General features: G+C 61.5%; 1 protein-coding gene across 2 annotated transcripts in view; it reads right to left on the reverse strand.

Annotated features, from left to right (window-relative positions):
* MACROD1 (mono-ADP ribosylhydrolase 1) overlaps positions 1-22,753 on the reverse strand; it is a 146,194-nt gene that overhangs the window by 119,734 nt on the left and 3,707 nt on the right. For both annotated transcript variants that reach the window (XM_044750434.2, XM_044750433.2), the window contains exons 2-3: positions 16,290-16,391; positions 15,626-15,739 (exon numbers count right to left, since the gene is read on the reverse strand). In XM_044750434.2, the coding sequence (XP_044606369.1) occupies positions 15,626-15,739; positions 16,290-16,391 (216 nt within the window). The remainder of the gene's footprint in view (positions 1-15,625; positions 15,740-16,289; positions 16,392-22,753) is intronic.

The raw sequence follows: 22,753 nt of genomic DNA on the forward strand, positions 1-22,753 counted from the left end.
CACACACCCTGTGTCTCCCATTCCCCCAGCCCCCAAAACTCTTGGGGGATGCACAGCCCGCCATTCACAGGAAGCTAGGGACAGGGAGCCGTGTGGCCTGGGGCCCACAGGGTCACAGAGGGTCACCAAGGGCCCCACATCCTCAACCTGGAGCCCGTTCCAGCAGTGGGAGGCAGAGGGCTGACTGGCGCCCGCCGGCTTTGAGGGGATTAGGCCTATTATGGAGGCTCCGGGGCTAATCTGGCACCCTTGCTGACGCCCCTTTCCTCCACCTGTTTTCAGATACTCCAGAAGACCGAGGGGAATCTTCAAAGTCCAGGCTGAGCCGAAAGCAGCAATTCTTTAATTAGCTTTCTCCTGGCTCAGGGCCCTGGCGAATGGATTAGTCGTGGCAGGGCGGAAGAAAGGGCTGCGGTCCTTCTCAAAGCTGAGATTACAAGCCCGGGGTGAAGGGCCGAGGGATGGGCAGGTCCACCCCAGGGGGCGGTTCCCAAGGGGCTGGCAGATGGGACCTGTCACCAGGAAGACACGGGAGATGTGCCCTCCGAGAGCCGTGGTCCTCTGGAAGCTGGTGCGAGAGGCGCGTGGCACGTCCAGGCTGTGTGCCCGGGGCTCCTAATGAATGTGCTTCCTCCCCATGTGGCTGCCCCAGATCTGGAACTTCATAATTAGGGGGGATTTCTTTAAGGGGCGCCTATCTGTGGGAGGGGAGGCCGCGTGGCCCAATGGTGCCAGGCGCCAGACATCTGTCACTACGTTCCATCTGCACCTAGCCCCATGTTCAAGCAAGCAAACCGAGGCCCAGAGCTAAGGAGCTCACCCAAGGCCATGGTGCGAGTTAGCATGGAACCAAGTCTGTCCAGACTCCTCCCACAGCCCGAGTCCTGGCCCACGAGGCCTCATGTGGGGGCCTGACTGGGGGGCTGTGAGCCTGGAGAGAAAGGCACAGGGGAGCTCCCACCAGAGATCACTGTGGGGAAGGAGGCCTCCTCAGGCAGGCCTCCTCCAGGAAGCCTTCCCTGATTCGCCCACAGCACCCCGGATTCCCCATCAAGGCACTTACAGCCTGTGCTGTAAGCCTGCTGTCCCCATGGTACACTGACTGGGTGTCCATTTCACTCTCTGAACGAAGGAAGGAGGGCTGTGCCCACCCCAGTCTGGGGGACCAGAAAGAGAAGCCTGGAGGAGGCGGGGCCTTCGAGCAGCAGTCCCTGAGGCAGGGAGCAGAGAGAATAGGCGGCTGGGGTCCCGGGGGCTGAGCTCCAGGTTAGCATCTGCCCCAGGCCCGGCCCTCCTGCTGGCTTTGCCCCGGGAGGCCGGTGAAGGGGGGCGGCAGAGGATGACTCAAGGACTTGGAGACCCAGATTCCCCGGACCAAGGCCGTTTGAAGCGTGATTCGTGCTCTCCCCCTGCAGCTCTGCATCAAAGGCAGCGCCGCTGTGGGCCAGCTGCACCACTGTCCAGATAAGGGCTGCCCTCGCAGGGCAGGCATGGAAAGGGCGTCCGGGCCCACACAAGCAGCCACCACCACCCGCAGCCTCCCTGTGGCCTCTGCTCCGCTGCAGCGGGCCCAGCCACCCCCAGGGCCCCTGACGGCGATGCTCCACTCGGCTGCCCCCTGCTGACCCTCCAGACCGGTCTGCCCTCAAGGTCGGGTCATTCCAGGTGACCGTGTAGCTCCCTGGGGTGGCCCAGCTGCCTGAGACCCATCTCCCCTGCTCCCGCTGGGAGCCCTAGCTCTCAGCACCTGCTGAACGAATGAACAGGAAGCTGAATGAATGGCTGTGTCCTGGGGCACACGGGAGGGCCACCTGACCAGGTCAGCGGAGGTTCCTGGAGGAGGTGACCTCTAAGCCGGGACCTGGAGCATGACCAGAGTCAGCCAAGTGAAAATGGCCGGAAGGGGTGCTCCTGGCAGGGGGAAGCGCCCGCGCAGAGGCCGGGAGGTAGGAGAGAACACGCAGTTATGGGACCCCAAATCGTTTAGATGGGCTGGGAGGGGAGGGGGTCCCAGAGGAAACCAGAAAAGGCAGGAGAGGTGCTGGGGCCGGGCAATGTGGCTGTGCCACCAGGACGCCCAGAGAGCCAAGGTCACTACCAGGGCTAGAACTTCCCCAAATGAGGATCCCAGGGATGTCAGAAGGGCCCGGGCTGCCCAGCGCTGGGGGTCCCCCTTTCCACGGTGGTCTTTAGGGCTACCCCCACCCCCGAGCTGTGCCACCCTGGCACCAGCCATGAGGTTGCAGAGAGCGAGCTGAATCCCAGAGGCACCGCCGGGCAGCAGGAAACGGCGTCCACCCCCTAAGAGGCCAGAAAGGCCAGGGCCACAGCCAAGGAAGCATGCGGACCCCCAGGGCGAGGCTGGGAGCCAAACCCACACCCCCCAGCATCCCCAGCAGCGGGCATGGCCGGGCAAGCAAGGGACACAAAGGCCGCGGTGACCCTGTGAGAGTCACTGTGAGCACAGAGGAGTTCCGCGAGTTTTCCGGCGTAAAGCAAGTATTTCCAAGCACCTACTACGGCGCCACACCTGTGCGGGTCAAGACTCCAGCCTGCCCCTCCCCAGCGGGGAGGAACATCGGCCTTTATTTCAATGAGCCTCTTCCTGATGACTAGCGAGGTTCCGCATCTTTTCACTTGTTTACCGGCCATTTGTTTCTCTCCTCCGGGAACTGCCGGTCCGCGCTTTCTGCCCGTTTTTCTTATTGATTTGTGGGCACTCTTCGCATATCAAGAGAGGAGCAGAGAAGCAGCCCTCTGGGGCAGATCCTCAGGGCCTCCCATGAGGGGCCTCGGTCCCAGGAAAGGGAGGAGGATTTGCATGGGTTTCTGGATGCTTCCAGGGAATCTCCACACACACAACCCACCCCCCCCCCCCCACCCAGCTCCCAACAGGCCAACTCTGCTGGAAGATGAAGTGTCTTCTGCAGGTGGGAACCCCTGCCAGGGCTGCATCTCAGCTGGCAAAACCCAGAGGGCTTATTTTTTACTTACACTGAGAAGTCTACACTGCCGGTGGCCGCCAGGGTGCCCCTGATGGCACCCCAGGGGGGCCGGCTGGTGAAGATGGGCATCTAGGAGGAAGAGATGCCTTGCACCATCCCCGGGTAGTTCAAGGGGGCCCATCCCACAAAAGGGGTGGCTCCCGAAGCCTCAGGCCCACCCTTCCACCAGAATTCCAGGACCCCTCTGCACCCACCATCCCTGCCCTCCCATCCAGGCCCCCTCTACGCCCCAGCCCCTTGTGCTCTGCCACCTGACCTTTGGGGGCCAGAAGCATCTCACAGTTTATTTTCCCTCTAGCACTTTCTGTATTTCAGCGGACAAACAACGCAGGCCATAAAACTGATTTCCAGAGCCTATAAAGGCAATAACATTTAAGGAGCCAGGAAAAATAAAGCCCCTCCTTTCTTGGAGTAACGGCTGCCGGGAGCCCTAGTGGGCCCCTTCTGCAGCTGGGGGGGCACGGCGCGGGCAAGCCAGCCCGCTTCCTGCGCCAGGTGGTAAATGGCCGCTCGGCACGTGTTCTGAGGGGACCACGGCAGCCGGGGGGCTGCAACTGCCTGCCTACCTCTCCCCTACTCCCCTGCCCTCGCTGCGCTCACCCCCACGCCCACTCTCCACTAAGCTCCCGGCAGAAGAGCCTGATTGCAGATGGCAAGCCATCGTCCTGGTGCGAGCAAGGTCACCCCACTGTGGCCAGAGCAGGAGAGACTGGCCATGCCGAAGGTGGCCCAGTGGGCGTCCTGGGCAGCCAAGCCCACGGTCCTGCTCTGCACCAGGCTTGGGTGAGCCCTCGGGAGGGCAACGACACGGCCACAGCGGGGGTCACTGTGACCTCTGGATGCCAGAAGGGGGGTGGGGTCCCGATGGGGCCTGGACAGCTCAGCTCTCCCCCAGGCTCTCCACACAGCCCCCCAGCCTGGGCTGACACCATGCCCGCTGAGCAGGAGGACACCTGGAACTACAAGTGGTTGCCACCTGCCCACTCCCCCTCCTTCATTCATTCACTGACTCCCCCACTCATTCATTCATTCAAGGGTGATGTGACATAGTGGAAAGTACCCAGGATACACAGATTGGGTTCAAGCTTCCTGACTTGTCTGGGGACAAGTCACTTAACAGCCCTGCACCATGGCTTCCCCATCTGAGAAATGGGAATACCAAACGCCACCTCCCAGGTCATCAGTATCATGATTATTCTGGGCTCCGAGAGCTGCCACCCGGGACGGCTCTCTCCTGCTTGGCGGCAGGAAGCTGGGCAGGGATGAGGGCAAAGCGCAGAGGGGAGGGCGTGCCTGGAGGCAGGGGGATGGACCAAATGACCTCAACCATCCTTCCAGGCAAGGATGAAACCAGGTAGGGGACAGGGCACCCAGGCAGGGAAAGTGCCACCTTCAGGGCAGATCCATTGTGCGACCCCCCTGCCCCGGGCCTGTGGGGGCCCCTCTCAGAAGTTGCTCAGCCCCCTTCTCCTCCAGGATTAAAACACATCCTGACATGGAATTAGCCGCGGGCTCAGCCTGAGGCTTAACCACTAAGGGGTGGAGAGAAGCCAGGGTCTTCTAACCAGGGCCACCCCCCCCAACAAAGGGGCCCCCAGAGTCTCTGTGGGAACAGGAGGGGTGGGGAAGCGGGGTGCCAGCCGCCAGGAGCACTGGGGTGGGCTCCGAGGGGCTCTCAGGCTGAGCCCCATGTGGGGCTGAGAGTCCGGGACTACCTGGAAAGCACCCTGAGGCTCTGGAATTTATGCAGCTGCCTGTGTGCCTCTGGGGGCGAGATGAATCTCCGGACCGCTTTTCTCAGCAGGAACGAGTCTTTTCTTCAAATCGATGGTGACACATCTTTAAACTCCAATATTAAGGAGGGAACGATTTGGCCGGCCCCCTGGGGGAACCCTTATTAGTCACCGGCTCATCGGAGAGAAATCGCAGCGGCAGACCCAGTGGGTCTGGGCAAGGCAGGAGGGACACAGGGACCTGCAGTGAAAAACAACAGGGCAGAGAGGCCTCCCAAGTCGGGAGCAAAGCCATGTGAGGGGAGGTGCACTCAGAGAGTGAGACTAGAGGGGGCTCCGGAGCAACGTATGAAGCATCTTAGGGGAAATAAAGAGCTGTCAGGAAGGGTAATGGAGGGAGAAAATGGAAAAAAAAGGGAGAGAGGAGAAAGAGAAAGAGGCATTAAGCTCAAGTTTAAATTCATTTCCAAGTGTGGAGACCTAAAATCTTATTTCCCATTTTGCTATGGCTTCCAGGAAGCTCAAAGACACATTTCATATTCAGTTGCAAAAGACTTGCTCAGACTAGTTTTGAGGTGCCAGGAGCCAAGCTGCCCCCAAGTAGCCACCAAGAGCATTAAATACAAGGGGGGGCATGAACTGTGGTCCTTCAATGGACCAGCATAAGTGGCAGGTGGCAGGGCTGAGCAGAGGCCACAACCAGGAATGAGGAGAGAGGCGGGCAGGTTGGAGAGCACGTTCCGAGGGTGTCTAGGCCCAAGGTGTCCCAGGTGTGGCCAAGGGCACAGGGCACGTTCTTATTAGATGCCCAGGTTGGCGTCCTGCCTCCTTACTTGAGTCTTTTTATTCCTGTTTTAATGGTTCCCTGGTTTTACGGCACCTCTTTTTCATTGGAAATAGGTGGGTTAAACATTCTAAAAAAATCAATTGCAGCTCAAACGCCCACTTCCTCGGTGACAAGTCACCGTTTATCGAGTTCCAATGACTTGTCAGGCATTTGCAGGCATCGTCTCCATTCTCCCAAACACGTTTAGGGGGATGCCACTCTCCCGGGTTTACGGATGAGGAAACTGAGGCACAGAGGGGAGGGGTACCTTGGTCAAGGTCACAAGAGCTGGTCAGTGGCCACAGCAGCACTGGGACCCAGTCCTGTCCTGTCTGTCCCTGACACGCCCCCCAGCCAGCCCCAGAGCCCAGCACCCCACTCTGCGCGCCAGAGGGGGCTCCCACCCCGCTTGTCAGGAGGGAGATGAGGCTGAGTGGAGGGGGTCAGGTGACTCCGAGAATTCCATCGCCCTCTGGCCCTGCCTGCAACACCTTGGTCCCCTCCCTGCCAAACCCCGAGGCTTGGGCTGCAACCGGCCCCACTTTCCGTGACCCTCACCAGGGGAAGGTCCCCGCTCGCCGGCCACCAGCCGGGATTGAGCTCCTCTGACAGGCAAAGCTGCAAAGCTCCCGTCGCAAATGTCAATTCTGGGCCATTTGGCGCGTGGATTTTAATGTTCCTGTTTCTCCTCAACATCCTCAGCAAGGTAGCTCTCGCTTTTCAAAAGGGACGTGGCGTTTGATGATGTTTGAGCAGGAGGTGAAATACAGCCGGGCGGCACTAATGAAACAGACGCGAGCCCGGCTGGCGGGGACGGCTGACAGCAGGCCTCTCCCCCGCACGCTCGCCCAGCCCCAGCCAAGCGCCTATTTTTATGGCAATTACGAAATCGGAGAGGGGGAGGGGGCGTGATGGAGAGGGGGAGGGTGGGCACCACCGTCCAAGGCCCACTTGTTGCGTGGGGAGCGGGGTGCAGCTGATGGGGTTCTAATGAACCACAGTGGGCGACGCCAGCCGGGTGTCTCGGGCGTCCCCCACGGCTCAGCCCCCCTGTGCTTGCGGCCTCCCCCACCCGCGGTCAAAGCCGGCTCCACATCCCAGGACGCGTCCTCCCCGGGGCTGGGGCCCGATACCCCCCCACGGACATAAAGAGCTGCGATCGCTCCCCGCCCCGTGTGCAGGGAGCAGGAGCCCCCACAGCCGTGCCCACCGGGCAGCTGCTTCACCCGAGGGTCCTCAGCCAGGAGGAGTCATCAGTTCCCGCACTGCGGTGTCCCTCCCGGGGGCTACTGTGTGGGGGTCCTAGGGCCGAGGATGGGCGCCTGCCTGCGCTGAGCCCTGTCCAGGGGTGCAGACCCGGGGCCCGTGGCCCCCGTCCCCGCCCCACAGGCGCTCCGGTCGGGGTCGGGGTTGAAGGGAGATAATTCACTAATTAAGAACAATCGTTTCCTAGCCCCCACCGCGAGTCAGGCATAGCAGGCACTAACTCACTTTTCCCTCCATCCTCGCACAGGTGTACATGTGGAAACTGAGGCACAGAGAAGCAGGAGTGGGACTAGATTTTACCCCAGTCTGTTTCATGAGCGGCCACGGCCTCCACAGGCCTCCGAGGCTGGCCCCTGCCACACCCCAGGGGCCTCCAGCCTGGGCCTGGCCACCTGCCCCCAGATAGCGGCTCCCTTCCAACGGGCGTTAAATCGAGACTGCAGGCAAAGGGGGCCTGTGATGGCGCCACCGCGGCCAGGTGAGACACGGCTGAGGAAGCACCTGGAAGAATTTGCAAAATACATACGCAAGCCCCAAGGTGAGCTTCTGACACAGAGGAAGAGCCTGCGCAGGGGACAGGAAGGCAGGGCTGGAGGCTGCAGGGGGCTGCAGGGCGGCCTCGGTCTGCCAGCTCGGGCTCCGCAGATGCCCTGAGAGGGACCGCTTCTGTCACCTGGCCCCCCAGGGAAAGGGAACATCCCCCGTCCTGCCACCTCCCGGTCCCGCACAGGCTGTTCCCACGTAACACACACACCCTTCCCCACGGAAGGCAGCAGACACTGACAGCCCTGCCGTTATGGGGGGAGGGGGGAGCTCAGCCCGCTTGCCCTGTACCCTCCCTGTCAGGAAACCCCAAATTCAAAGGACTGGCCGACAGGAGGGGGCGCCTCCCTCAGCCACCTCGGGCCCAGCAGGGGCTCAGTTCCCCCCAGGGAGGACAGGAACGACGTGCCCTCAGCCTGCCCACCAGATAAAGGGACCATCTCCTGTCCCCAGCCCAACTGGATGCTGGGCGCACAGCAGGCCCCGTTCTGTGGGTCTGAGTGACCCTCCTGGAGAAGCGGCACGAGCAGCGAGCACAGAGCCTGGCATTTCTGGATGGTTCATTCTATCCTAGACACGGTGCTGCGCATTCCCCACGAACTGTCTCCTTTCACACTCACCACGACCCCAGGGGGTGGGTCCTAGGGCGCTCTTCTCCCCATTTTACAGACAAGAAAACTGAGGCTCAGAGAGGTTAACTGACTTGCCGAAGGTCACACAGCTGGGGCAGATTGGAGCCGGGACTCACACCCAGGGCTCCAGCTCCCAATCTCCTGGGATGGAGACTCCGGCGCAGGTGGGGCTGTCTGGGGAGTAGGAGGTGAGGACAAGAAGCTGGATCCTTTCGCACTCTTTCTGGGTCATGTTACGTCCTCGGGGCCACCCCAAGCTGGGAGCAGGCCAGGCCTCACGCAGGATGCCCAAGGTCAGGGTGTGAAATGTGGGCGAGCCCACCCCAGGGGTCTGGAGAGAGCAGATGCAACGCAACAGCCCCCCAACAGCGATGTCTGCACAGAGCTGGGAGCTGAGAGGAAGGGACCCCAGTTCCTGGTGGGCGTCTGTGGCTCCCACGTGCTTTGCCACGCCCCTCCCCCTTCCAGGACACACGTGTCCATCCGTCACACGGACAGGCAGGCCACAGCCCCCTGGGAGGCCCGAGGGTGGCTGGGCAGCCCTCTGCCAGCGCTGGCGGATCCTCTGGGAGAGCGAGCCAAGGGCTGCGGATCCAGCCCTTTTCACGCTTGGCCAATTTAATGGTCCCCATTAATTTCAAAACACACACATCCCCGCCAGCTCCGGCCTCCTCAGCCCGGTGCTCGGGGTGGAGAGCACACTGGGGACACGGGCCAGCACACAGGTGTGGGTGCTGAGGCCAGCCGGCCCCAAGGACGGGGAGGAGCGGGACACAGCGTACCCAGGGCCGAGCAGCAGAGGGCAGGCGGGCAGCGGAGCCCTGACAGGTGTTTTCTGACCATGTGTCTCTCATGAGGGAGAGAAAAAGGCTGGGAGTCAGGCCACTTTCCTGCTGTGTGACTCTGAGAAGGTCACTGTCCCTCTCTGGGCTTCAGATACTCTCCTGTCTCCCTCTATAAGACTGTCAAAGCCTTGAGCGCAGGCAGTGGGTCGCTGAGCCTTGTACCCCCACAGCCTCAGAGCCAGGCACCTCACAAGCACCCCACACGTGTCTCCCACTGTCCTCGTCTGTAAAATGGATTAGCCCCTGCCAGCCCTGACTTCTATGACCAATGACGAGGGGCAGGGTGGGGTCTGGGCTGGGGCAGGAGGAGGGGGCCCAGAGGGGGTCCTTGGTTCACCCCGTCCTTCCTGCTGTCTGACCAGCTCTCAAGGGCATACGATCACTCACTCAGTCAACAAACACTTATTGAGACCCAGGACAGAGTCCCCGGGGCCAGGGTCCAGGGCCCACCGGCGCGTTCCTCGTGGAAGGAGGGAGAGGGTCTGGCTAAAACAATGGGAGGCTCTGCAGAGGACCCTGGAGTGGAAGGACCTTGCAGGGTCCTCAGGTCCCGCCCAGCAGCCAAAGCTCAACTGGCCGGACCAGGCCGGCGAGCCCCGAGGGAACCTCAATAATTCAGGAGGGATCCATCATTTATGAATTTATGTAACCGCTTCCCGACCTTGTGGACACAAGGCGCCCTCCTCTTGCAATGGTGGAGACGAGGTCCCCTGGGTATTCTGGGCTTTCTAACGTGGGCAGGCGGCCACCTGGACCCCAGGCCTCCCGGGTGGCCCCCCCCACCCACTCTGCCCCTCCCCCCAGTCTGGACCCAGAGAGCTTCTGAAAAACCAAACCCGGTCACGTCCCTCTTAAGCCCCAAGTGCGAAAGGCGAGGGTTTGATTCTTGGCTCTGCCTTTTACCAGCGCCGTGGCCCCGTCCATGCCTCAGTTTCTCCGTCCGTAAAGTGGGGGAAATATTAGTGCCTGCCTCAGAAATCAGGCCATGTGTACAGTGGGGGGGGCAGCGCCTGGCCCTGGGGGGACAGTCAGTAACAAGTGGCCCCTGGCCCAGAAGCTGAGGCTCCGTGGGGGGCGCTGGGGGCAGGGTCAGGGGACACAGGAGGATCAAGCAGGCCCTGGGAGCTGAAACCCATCACGAGGCCTCGTGGAGCAACGCACCCAGGCCCAGATGTCGGTCCCACCTTTTCTGTGCTGACTACCAGCCACCCCACCCGCCCCACTTCCCAGCTCTCCTGCAGCGAGGCCAGATGACAACATGCCCACCGTGGGGACCCAAAGTTTCCCACCAGAGAAGAAAAGGGAACAAAGAAGAGGTATTGTCACTCACCCGCAAAATAAAAGGATGTCCTGGCGGCTCTGGAGTCTGGTGAACCTCCCCTCCCAGCATCACTACTGGTGAGCTGTGTGGCCTTAAGCAAGTTGCTTCACGTCTCTGAGCCCATTTCCCCATTGACACCGCAGGGCTGATAGAATAAGACCAGGAAGCCAGGAGAGGTGGCCTGGGGTGTGAATACAGCCTAGATCTAGAGGGAGAGCCTCAGCTGAGGACCGGCCACGGCTCATTCCAAGCCCCTCAGAGCTTCCCCGAGTCCCACCTGCCTCGTTCCTCCTTGCCAGCGCTCTCTCTCTCTGCCCCTGGAATGCTCTTGTCCAACTTCTGACTCAGCTCCCCACTTCTCAGCTCCCATGCCACCTCCTCCAGGCAGCCTTCTGGATTGCCTCCCACCTCTGCTGGCAGGACTCCTGTCCGTTACAGGCTTTGCTGTCACGTGTCTCACCCCACATTTGGGATTAGAGGTCGTGCCTTTTGCAGCCCAGGGCCTACCCCAATGTCTGGCACACAACAGGCCCGCCGAATACATCTGTCGACAAACAAAGGCCACGCACCCAGTTCAACTCAGTCACCTGCAGAGCTGGGGCCTGTCAACTCTTCCTCTGAGCCTTGGCTTGATCTTAGAAAACGGGGATCAGAGTCAACGCCAGCCTACCTCTAGGGGTGCCGAGCGGTCAGCACCGAGGGACTGGCGGGTCTCGCCCGTGCTCCCCAGGGCCAGGGCCCAGCGGGTCCTCCACTGCCCAGAGATGCCCGCCTACCACCCTCCCCGCCCGCAGGAGGGGCCGCTGCTGTCGGCGCCAGTAGGCTTCAGCAAACACATTTAAATCGGAAGTGACAGATAAAGCGATTTACGGCGACAGTTAAGCGTCAGATCACTTCCCACAAGGCAGTCGGTGTCCCCGACCCCCTGCCTGCGAGTCCATCAAAACGGTGTCTAAATCACCGACTCCGAGCGGTGGCCCAGGGACAGTGAGGGGCCGGGCTCCTGGGGCCCCCAGGCAGCAGAAGGGGTGAAGCAAGGACTTTGGGGGGAGGAGGGCGCTCGGCGGCCGGCAGATTTTCACAGATCAAAGCCCTGCGACTTAAGGCACCAGAGCGCCACTCGATGCCTTCCTTTAAATAAAGAAGCGGCTTAAAGACCTCCCAGCGCGGCCAGCTTGTCACCATGAAGCCTGGCTTGCCACCCGCTCTGCATGGCCCAGCCCGCGTGCCGCTGACCCGCCTGCTTCCCGCCACCTCCTCGCAGAATTAATTGGTCCCTGTGGTGTCCCATGGCACTTTGTTGGGACCTCACTTCCAGGGCTTTGTCACATTATTTTCCACTCAGTGGCTCCCACTTGTGACTTCTGGGGGCTCACTGTGTGCCAGACCTGGGCCTGAACTCGTGTCACCATCCTTGCGCCCACCCGGGGTGGGGCGGATGAGAATCCATTTGTCAGATGAGGAAATGGAGGCCCTGGGACGCCTGGCCAGAGGCCACAGCACCGCCAGCAGAAACGCTGGGGTGTCCGCTGGGTCCTGGCCTCTGTGCCCACGGCCCCGACTCGCTGGCCTGGGACAGCTGTGAAGTGAGAGATTCCTTCCATCTTTGCACAAAGCATCACATTCGTCCCCGCTCTGTCCCATTATGCCCTGAAGGCCAAAGCCAGCGGCCAGCCTCCTAGGACATCTTTGTGCTGTGACATTTCCAGCCTGGGACTCAGCTGTCTGTTAGGCGCAGGCCTGGTCAGCTGGGAAACTCAAGGGCACAGAAGTGACACAGTCAAGGTCACATCCCCAGCCTCACCCCGTGGCACAGAGAAGGTGTAAACACACCAGAAGCTGAAGCATCCCCAGGTGGGGACCCCCAGACCTGAGCTTTCTCTGGAGAAGATGCCGGGTGCAGCTCCCCAGACACAGCCTGGGGGTCACAGGCAGAGCTGGAGAGGCAGGCAGTGCCCAGAGAAGCTCCTGCGCCAGGCGGGGGCCTGCAGGGGCTCCCTGGCTATCTCACCAGCGTGGCAGCCCAATTCGATTAAGATGGATGTGGCGTGCCCCGTGGGCAGGAGCCGTGGCCGGAGCAGATGGCGGGAGCGGGCACTCTCCGGGCGCTGCTGAGCAAGCGGCCTCAGCCAGCAGGGCTCGGGAGGGCCCAGGGAGGCCTGGCACCATGCCTGGGGACTGGGGGGTTCGGTCCTACCCCTTGAGACCTCAAGCCCTGCCACCCACCGGCCAGGCATCCCCTGTTCTACTCTCTGCCCCAGCCCCCCTTCCACATACCACCTAACATGCATCACATCCCACACCCCCATCCCCACATCCTACACACACCACACACCCCAATCACATCTCAGATACCAAGAGAGTGGAGTAAAACCAGTGCCAGACTTCAAACGTGGGGGGACCAGCTGTGAAACGATCTTATTTCCTAAGGTCCTGAGAGAGGCTGTGGTGGGGGGGGGTCTCCTGTGTGGGGAGGGAGGGGTGAGGTGGCCGGCAGGGAGGGCACCTGGTCCAGCCCTCTCCAAGGATGGGGGGCGGGGGATGCCCTCAGCCGGGCTGGAAACCCCCCCAAAGCCCAGGGCTCTTTGGGATGGAGGGGATTCTGGGGGTTCCCCTTTCTCTCCCAGGCCCTTCCAGCTCCCCCGCAGCCCCGTCCCCATAGTCCCTGCAGCTGGAGCCAGGCCCAGGCAGCGACGGCACCCTCCCTGCCCCTCAACATTGGCCGCAGGGACACCAAGAACCCCCAACACCAAATCCAGACCCAGCCTGTCTGAGCCATGCCAGCCCGACGGGCCACCGACCCCCGCGGGCGGGGCCCACACGGCCCCGGCTTCAAAAATAAAAATTGAACAATTCCCCCCGGAGGTAATTGCCGCTCCTTTCGCCCATTGTTGCGCCCGCGCTGAGAAGCAATTATTCACGGCTAATGATTATAATCAAGTCAAATAGAATTTAATGGACACGTATTCGCTTCCTGCCTGAAACTTTACATATGAATTAAGCACATATGGGTTTCACGAGGCACGGGCCAGATTTATGCAGCCCCGAAAAGCCCTCGGCCCGCGACTTTTATTCGGCTCATGAACAGGCTGATTGACGGCTGCGCCAGGAACCGCGATCTCTGCTGCCCCCTGGTGGGCGGCGCGCCCGGCGCAGCCAGCGCCGCGGGACCCCCGGGTGTCACCCGGTGCCAAGACCCCCGAGGACCCCCGAGGTCTGGCCAGTGCCCAGAGAAGTGCAAACGGCTGCAGGGAGGGCCCCAAGGGGACGCAGGCCGTGTGTGGGAGCCCGCATCCTGGTCTGCCCCAGCCATCCCCTGGGTCCCGGGCCAGTTCTGGGTCCTCCCTGCTGTGAGACGCTTTCTAGAAAAAAAGGAGATCCTGGGAAAAAAAAACGCCAAGAGGTGTTGGGTAAACTGAGGCGAGCAGGGGGAAGTGAGAGCTGCTCCATCTGTGGGAGGGGCCCAGCATCCCTTGGCATCCTGGGACAGGGTTGACACCCCCAGTGACGAAGGTGGCATTGATTCTGGCACCGACAGCAGCGGCACATGCTGAGCCCTGGGCTCACGCTACAGTTCGTGAGCATCTCTCCTAACGCCCTCAACAATCTGACGGGTGGGTTTCCTGGCATCCCCATCCTGCAAGGAGGAAACAGAAGCCCAGGCAGGTACCCGGGGGAGGGGAGTCCCCAGATGGACATGGCAGCTGCTGCCACCCCCGGCCCCAGCACAGTGAAATGAAGCCAGGACGAGAGTGCTCTTCCGAGCCCCGGCACTCGGAGTCTCGCCAGGCACAAGGGCACTTAGCAAGAGCCATCAATCATGCCCGCGGCCACGCACGCCTCCAGAGGCCCCACCTCGCTCCATCTGCGTCCCACTGACTCCACGCCCAGTCCCCATGCCCTCCCTGCTGGCCAGCCAGCCACCCACCAGCGCAGCTGGCAAGGAGTTTCTAAGATGCCCCACTTTTCCTTCTGGCCACTTTGCAGTTCAGCAAGGAAAGTTCCAGCAGGGCGCCTCCCACACCCTTGCCAGTGATCGACAGGGCCGGGGCACTGGGCAGGGCAGCCCCATGGGCCTGCCGGAATGTCCCCTCAGCCAGGGCCCCAAGGCTCGGTCCTTCCACCCCAGCCAGCCCTTCCCGAGTCAGACAGCAAGAATGCCCTTCTCGGCTATGCCGTTATGACATCTGCCAACCCAGCTTGGCCTGACTTAGCCCCATGTCTCCCCAGATGGACTCACAGACGTCGCTGCCACCCACCGTCCCATGGCCCAAGGGAAACACAGCAGAAGTGCCAGCAGAAACCCAAAGGTGACCCAAGCTCCCTCTGCTCCGAGTCAGAACTCCTGCCTTCGTGTGACTGGTCATCTGCGCGAGGAGACTGGCAACGTGGGGGGAGGGGACACCCGTGTGACCTCACCGTTCAGGAGACACGCAGAGCAAGGTCATGGCCAGAAATACCACCAGACCACAAACAAGCAGGCCCGGAGGGGCCGAGCGGCCACCACGCCCCGGGTGGCGTGAGCCCAGTCACTTAGCATCAGCACCACCACGTCCCGGAGTCTCTCGGTGACTCCACTCCTGGCCAGCACGGGGGTCAGACATGATGGCTGCAAGCCCAAGGGTGAATGAAGGAGACGTGACACACTCCCGGGGGTGCCTGAGACACACAGCGGGGGGTTTCCCTGTGAGTCAGCCCAAGACGAAGGGTCTGCCTGGGTCTCCAGACCTTTCTCTGAGAAGGAGGCTCCTTGTGATCTTGGCAGCCACAGCGAGGGATTCGGCCCCCACTCGCCCTTGTCCCATGAACCCCTGTGCACCTGCCCCTGCACACCCCACCCCTGACCTCAGCCAGACAACACCGAAGGGGGGCGGGGGGGAGAGCAGCCACCTTCCTTCCTCCCTCCCCCAAGAGTGGAGAGAAGCAGCAGCCTCGCAGACTCTCCACGATACACTGCCAGGCCAGCAGAGCCAGCTAGGATGCTGAGCGTGGGGCACGGGACCTCTGTCCCCACCCTTCCCCCAACACCTCCCTCGCCTGCCCCAGGCCCGAAGAGGGCAGGGCGGGCAGGGGGCAGAGGAAGGAAAGCCGCGGTCAGGGGCATCTGCAGCCCCCAGGTCGGACCTCCCCGTGCTGGCCTCCGCCTTCCTGGCAGGGCAGCACGGCACCATCCCAGCCAAGCTCTCTCCCTTCCCGGCCGCTAATGGGTCTCAGAGCTGAGACACAGCCTGGCCAAGGGGCCCCCGCCACAGCGGGTCAGGGTTTCACGGGGAGAGGAGTCCACGTGGCCGACACGCTGAGCTCCCGTGGCGCCAGCAGGACATCCTCATCCAGCTGCCCGAGCCTCACGGGAGCCAGGTGGCGTCCACCTGTGCCCGGCTTGGCAGACCACAGCAAAGGCGACGCGGCGGCCACCGGGGCCCTGGCTCAGAGCGGCCAGAAGCCCCCACTCACCGGCGTTGACAATGGCGTCCACCTCCAGCTTGGTGATGTCGCCTCGGAACAGGGAGATCTTCTCATTGAGCTGCTTGTCCTTCTTGTACTTGGGGTCCTCCACCTTCGCAGCCCCTGGAACAAGCAGAGGCAGGGGGGGTCACAGAGAGGCCCCCCTGCAGACTGACGGGCTAGGTAGGCCTCTGTCAACCCCTCCACCTCCAGAGGCAGCCGGCCGCGTGGGGACCAGGGACACTGGCAATGACAGCTCACACTGATCAGGCACCTACTGTGTGCAGCACACTCTCGGTCTTCTCGAATCTTCACAACATTACGCACAGGTACAGCATTTACGTCATCCATCCCCATTTGACAGACGTGGAAACTGAGGCCCAGGCAGGTTATGCGACTTGCTCCCGTTACCAGTTACCAGGCCTGCGAGTTGCACGCCCCGCAGCTTCAAATCCCAGCTCTGACAACCCTGCGATTGTGGCTCCGGGGCTCAGTTTCCCAAAGGTGCAATGGGGATAAAAATGGAACCCGCCCCAGGCTGTGTCATCACTAAGGAGGTGCCGCAGACCATGTGCCCTGCACAGAGCGGGCACTCGGTGATGCTGTGGCAATTCTTCTGGACGTTGTCCCTAGGATTCTCCCGAGACGTGGGTCTGAGGAGGGCACCGCCTACCTTTCGAGGTCTCCTTCCACGTGGGAATCTTCTTCAGCCTAACGAAGTCCCGGCAGAAGTAATGTTCCTCCCGCTGCTTGTCACTCAGGCCCTTCAGAAAGGCTGCAGGGGGGGAGGGGCGGGCAGGGAGGAGAGTCAGGGGGCAGGGAGAGGAGCAGTCTGGGGGCTCTCCCACCCCCGCAGTGCTCCCCTCCTCACGGGGACTCTGGCCCCCTCCAAGGATGCAAACCAGCCCTACAGTCCATCCCTCCCACAGGCACATGGGGAGGGGCGCTGAGGGAGGGCCACGCGGCCCCCGCCAGAGCCTGGAGGCCCCCAGAATATCTTGCCCTGCCCTCTTTGTTCAGGAGGGGAAACTGAGGCCCAGGGAGGTGGACGGTGTCTCTCAGGCACCACAGACCTGAGTTCAGAATTCAACTCTGCCACTTTCCAGCTGCGTCCACACCTCTGGGTCCCCAATTTCTTCGACTATCGAATGAGGACTAAGACGGCCCTTGCAGAGTAATTTCAAGCTTACTCACGCATGCCAAGGCCACGCAGGTTGGTGGCACTGAATCAGTGACATTATCAATCTGTTACATCATCAATCAGTTATATTATCAATCAGTTACATCATCCATCGGTTACATCATCAGTTACACTATCAATCATTTACGTCATCATTCGGGTACATCATCAGTCCGTTGCATCAGCATTGTGTTATTTGTAGGCGGCAGGACACAGGGAGCCAGGACAACTGTCCTCAAAAAGCCACAGAACCAAGCGGATCCGGTGCCTGTCCTCGACGTCCCCCCAGCACCGGCAGAGGGCTCCCCACGGAGACATGCCCTGCTGGGGCCTCTCCCGCGTGAACCAAGGGAGCAGCTGGAACTGTCCCCATTTTACAGATGAGAAAACAGGGGCTCAGGGAGGTTACGAAGCCACACACGGTCACGCAGCTGGGGAGCGGCGAGCGCCCATCCGCTCAGGACTCTGGGTCCCCGGGGCTGGCACCCCTGCTCCGCCCGCCCCCCAGGCCTCGCCGTCCCGGTCCCCGAGGGCAGCGCCAGGCAGGGGAGCACTGACCCCCCTCCGAGGCTTCCCGCCCCAGCGGCGGTCCCGGATCGCGGTTCGCGGGCGCCCCCTGCCGGCCCGAGGCCACCGGGGCACCCGGGCGCTCGGCCCAGCTTTGCTCCCCTCGGAGGACCACACGCGGCCCAGATGGCGCGGCCCCCGCTGACCCCGCGGTGGGGGCAGCAAACAGCGAAGGCCACAATCAAGGAGCCCCAAACGCGTGAGAAAATGTGCAGAGTGGGGGGCAGTTAGAGGAGCTGGGGGGAGCGGACAGGTTAGCCTTCTGGAGCCTTCCGTGGGGATGGCTGCGAGGGGCAGGGGTGCAAGACGGGTGGGTCCCCGCGCATTCGCTGTGCCTCGACAAAGTCTGACTCCATCCGAGCCGCTGGTCCTCGCCGAGGCTTGAGTAGGATGGAAGGGGCCCATGCCACGGTCCCGCTCAGCACCGTGGGGGGCTGTGATAAAGGCAGCCCCCCCCCCCAGTCTGCTTAAGCTGCGGCTCCAGCAGGAGGGCGCTTTGTGGCAGCCACTTCGCACCTCCCTCCACAAACACCTCTGACAGACGTGCAGGCCCTGCCTTCAGTGCGGGGACAACCCCCCCACCCCCCCACCCCCACCCCTGCCAAGGGCTCCCGGCCCTCGACATCGCAAAATCCAGCAGGGGAGATGGAGCCCGACCAGGCTTTACTCACTCAAGCAAGTAACCCAAATCCCGAGAAGGGTGAGGGGGGGGGATGGTCACGGGGCTGGAAGGGGAGGTAATGGGAACCCCAGCCTAGGGGGGCTTACGTGAGACTGGAAGAGGAGTGGGAGGTGACCAGGGCCGGGAAGGGTGTTCCGCCAGCTGGAACAGCATGTTGAGGTCCTGGGTGAGTGAAATTCAGAGTGTGGGGTGGGCAATGGGGGTAGGCATAGGGGGAAATGAGGCTGAGAGGAGGCTGGGCCAACCACGGAGCCACCAAGGCCTGTTAAGGACTGACTTCATCCCAGGGGCCCTGTAAGCAGATCAGACATGCTTTCACCAGATAGAGACTAAGATCTCCCAATCCTGAGCAGTGCCATTTTCATCCTTTCTAAGAGGCCAAGGGTTTCCTGCCATAGATGGCCCCCCGCATGGATGTTCACAGCCCCTTTCCCTGCCCGCCCTTCTCAAGGGGCGGCCCTCCCCACTGGGCACGTGAGAAACGGGCCAAGGGCTCCCACTTCAATGCTCCTTTCTTTGTGTGTTGGGGGTGGAAGGTGGCGGGGTAGGGGGGAGTGCTGGGATTTGGGAGGAGCTGAAGCGCTTGTGTGAACCTCGGTTGTCCTCTTCTGCAAAATGGGGGTATAGAGAAATCCCTCCCGTGTTAAATGAGGAGTGGACAGGCTTTGTGGGGCACAGAGCACAGGTACCACCCAGCAAAGAACAGACTGCCACTCGCTGGCAGTTTGCGTGCAGACCAGGCAGCTAATAAATATTCATCGAGCACCCAGCAGGCACCAAGCCTGGAGGCAAGGGGAGGTCCCGGGCCTGACCCAGCCGAGGGGGACTGGGACAGCTTCCTGGAAGAGGTACCCCACTGTCTCTGGTCTGCCCCAGGTGTTGTAAATCGCTAGAGAAAATCCCATCGCCAAGCAGACGGCTCCCTCTGAATTCTGGCTCTCCCCTCGGCGGCCCATCGGCCCGGCCACTCCAGTACAGCTCTGCAGGTGGGACCCCCCAGCTCCCTTCTCCCCTCCCCCAAGCCTCCCCCACTCGTCCTCCAGCCATCAATGCTGCCTCCTCCTCCCACCAAGCCGGGAACCCCTGCCACCTGCCCACACCTCGTCCGTCCTCCCTCCCTTGGGTCACTGGGCACCAAGGTCCTTCCTCCCGGCGAGAGGCTGGCTCACCTTCCAGAGAACTCGCTCCCGTGGCTGCCCCTCCACGGGAATGTCCTCTCTGCCCTCAAACACCCTCTCACGTCCCTGTCTTTTAAAACAAAACCCTCCCTCCACACTGCATTCCACACCCCGCAGCAGCCGTGGCCTCCTTTCTCTGTGCCCCTCCTCCACTGTCTACACTCGCTGTCTCCACCTCCTCCCTCCCTTGTGCACTCAGCACCCCCAGCCCTGTTGCCCCTCAGGATGCCCCCTCCTGGGGCCACCCGGCTCGCTGGCCCTCCTTCCACTGCCTCCCTCTTCCTCAATCTCCACCCTCCCCCAGGGCCGCACGTCAATCATGTCACAGCCCTGTATGCTGACATCCCAGTTTGCGCCTCCAGCCCATCGTCTCTCTTCCAAGCGTCTGCTCCCCCAGGCCCTGTGCCTGTGCTCATCCCCTAATTCCGCGTGCACAAAACCGACCTTTTGACTCCATCCCCGCAAAAGGCGTTTTTCACGAAATCCTCCATTCTCCGTCTCAGCGAGCAGCCCCAGACTTTGCTATCATTGCTCCCTAGATCCTTCCAGAAGCCCCCAACTCCCAGCTGACTACCCACGTCCACCCTATCATCTGTGCCTCACACAGCAGCCCAGGGGTCTTAGGAAGATAAGTCAGAAGTGGTCTCCCGGTTTCCAGCTCAGTTCAAGCACCAAGTCCTTATCAGGGCCCACACGGCAGCCTCGCCTCGCCCTCCCCAACTCCCGCGCACCGCCCCCCTAATCTCACTCTGCCCCCTCTGACCTCTCCAGCAGGCCACACAGATCACCTTTCAGTTCCTCCAACAGCCAGGCTGTTTCCTGCCTCAGGGCCTTTGCACCTGCTGTGCCCCCGCCTGGTCTTCCTTTGCAATCCCCTCCTCAGTCCTCCTGGCTCCCAGCATAGCCCCCTCCCATACGAGCTGTGCTTTATGCCTTACTTGACCTTGTTCCTTGCTTGACCCTGGCACCATGGGATCTGTTGTGCTTACAGTGGATTCCCACCACCTGGCACAGTGTAAGCCATGTGTGAGCATCGCGGGTGTCTGTGGGATGAATCCGGGGATGAATGCGCTGAGACCTGAAGGGCAAGTTTGCTAAGAGAACAGAGCCTTCCAGGTGGAGGGAACAGGGTATGCAAAGCCCCGAGGTAGGAGAGGGCATTTGGGTGGAGAAATGGAGAGAAATCTAGAACAGCTGGACCGAAGAGCAAAAACAGAGCTGGCAGCCACCCCAGCTCGTCTCCCGCCCAAGGAATGGAGATGCTGGAAGGCATGGGCTGGCCCAGCTCCAGGCCAATACTGTGGCTGTGCCTCCTCTCCTGCTCCCTGGTCCCACAGGTTTGGGCTCGTGACCTGCCGACACTGTGTTCACGGGCGAGGCACTCACCCTCTCTGAGCCTTGGTTTTCTCATCCTTAGAATAGGGACACGCAGCCCCTGCCTGGGGCCCAGGCTGGCTGTGAATGCGAAGGGACTGTGAAAATATCTCGTAAGCCGCGAAGTGCAATATACACACCAGATATGCTCGCTCCTTCCTGTGAGTGAAATAAGAGAGCTCGAAGAGAGCAAAGGAAGACCAAATTTGGGAGAGAAAATATTTTTTTCCAACTTGGGGGCACAGTAGGTAGAGGAGCTTCTTAAGTTATTTGGGTCCCCATATTTGTCATCTCGCACAATTGTGACCAAAGACATCCCCCCTTCGAGGCCTGCGTGTGCCCAAGGGCGGGTACCACCTGCCAGCTGGCCCTGGGGCCAGGAAGTGAAGGCGCCTGCTGTGACACTGGAAGAACGGGTACTCCAGGACCCAGACCAACCCTGTAGGACTCCCAGGTGCTGAGTCCATGGAACTAGGCTGGGGTGCCTGGAGACGGCTCAGGTCCCCTAGCAGACACCATCTGGCAGATGCCACCACCTTCCTTTACAGAAGAAGCAGAGCCATCTGCCCCGTCCACAGGCAAGCTGGTGGCAGGGGACTGACCCAAGGCTCTCTCCTGCACTGTCCCCCCAGTATCCATGGCCTGGTCTGAGTGACCCACAGCCCACACGGTCCCCTCTCTCCAGCAAAGTCCAGAAGATGGCTCTGCTTCCCAGAGACGGAAAAGGAAGACAGCCACAGCTCCCAGCTCTGCCACCAGCCGACCGGGCACCAACCTTGGGGACATCTGTCAGCCTGTCTCTTCCAGCCCGTGGTCCCTAAGCACACACTTCTTAAGGCCAGCGTGCAGGGTGCCGTGTCCTCGTCTCCAGAACGAGGTTGTGGCCTGGCTGATCCCTGGGGAGTTACACACTGCATGTCTCTGATTTCTGGCAAAGGAGAAGCCGATGTGACTCTCCCATCAGCTCCGAGGAGCCGAGCACCATTGTCATGGGTCAGCGGGGGCGCGCCCCCAGGCCCTCCTCCCTCGCTCTGGGAGGAGAAGCAGGCACCTGAAGCTTGGCCCACGCCCCGTGCGTTTATAACCTGTCCCACCTCCGTCTGCCAGCAGGACGGATGCAGACTTAAAGCCCAAGTGAGTTTTATTTTTCTTATAAAAGATGTACAACATACGTTCTAATTTTCTTTCCTTTTTGGAGAGGCCAGAGTATTTCTCTGCTCAGTGAGACAGGTGGTGTAAAGCGATGTTTGCAATAAATTTTGATGGGGAGGCCTGACCCCGGACGAAGCGCTTAGCGGCTCCAGGCAGCAGCGCCGAGCTGGGGGAGCGGGCTGCGCCAGGACCATAAAGTGCAGCGGGCGAACGGGACTCAATGATGGGTTTTAAGAAGTGTCTTTATGGCACTTTGCAAGACGGCCATCGGAAAGGCGAGGGCGGGCTGGCGCGGAGGGAGGGCCCCTCTGGAGAAGGCGGGTGGGCCAGGCTGAGGGGGCGGGGCAGGAATCACCGGGGCTCCCCGTCCCCCAAGAGCAGGGGCTGGTCAAAGCCCGAGACACCGGGGAGCTTTTCTGCTCTCCCTAGGCCCCCTCATCCCCGCGCACACTGGGACGAGCCAAGGCTGCTTCCCCAGGAGTCTGGCGGGAAAAGCCCCCCAGTTCCCAGGAGCGCCTGGGGAATCTCCCCGGGTCGGCAGTCACATCAGAGAATCATCCGCGGGGGATGAAATGAGTCCTCGTCCCTGCCCAGTGAAAGCCGAGGCTGGAGCGCGTGAGCCCCATCCTGAGCCACCAGGGTGAGGGCACGTGGCTCAGGAGACGCAGGGCAGGGCTCCGCGTTTGGGGGGGTGGGGGAGACAAGTTTCCATGAGCCCCAGGTCACTGCAGAGGAGGGTGCGCTGGGACTTGCCCACGTGTGATGACACCAACACCCACTCTCTTTTTAGCACATAGCCCTGCCCCCGCTGCGGGCTGGATGGCGGATCCGCGGCCCTTCTCCTGGAGGCCAGGCCCCTCCTGTGGTGACACAGCCCCCAGACGCCCCCAAGGGCCTGATCTTAAGTCCCCTCATGCCCAATCACCTTTATAGCACGACTATTTCCATAATCCTCTGATGAAAAGGCACTGTGGGGGCAGGAGGGAATGAGGCGCCCCAGAATG

The sequence above is a fragment of the Equus asinus genome, chromosome 17 (genome assembly GCF_041296235.1).
Source record: "Equus asinus isolate D_3611 breed Donkey chromosome 17, EquAss-T2T_v2, whole genome shotgun sequence".
NCBI lineage: Eukaryota > Metazoa > Chordata > Mammalia > Perissodactyla > Equidae > Equus > Equus asinus.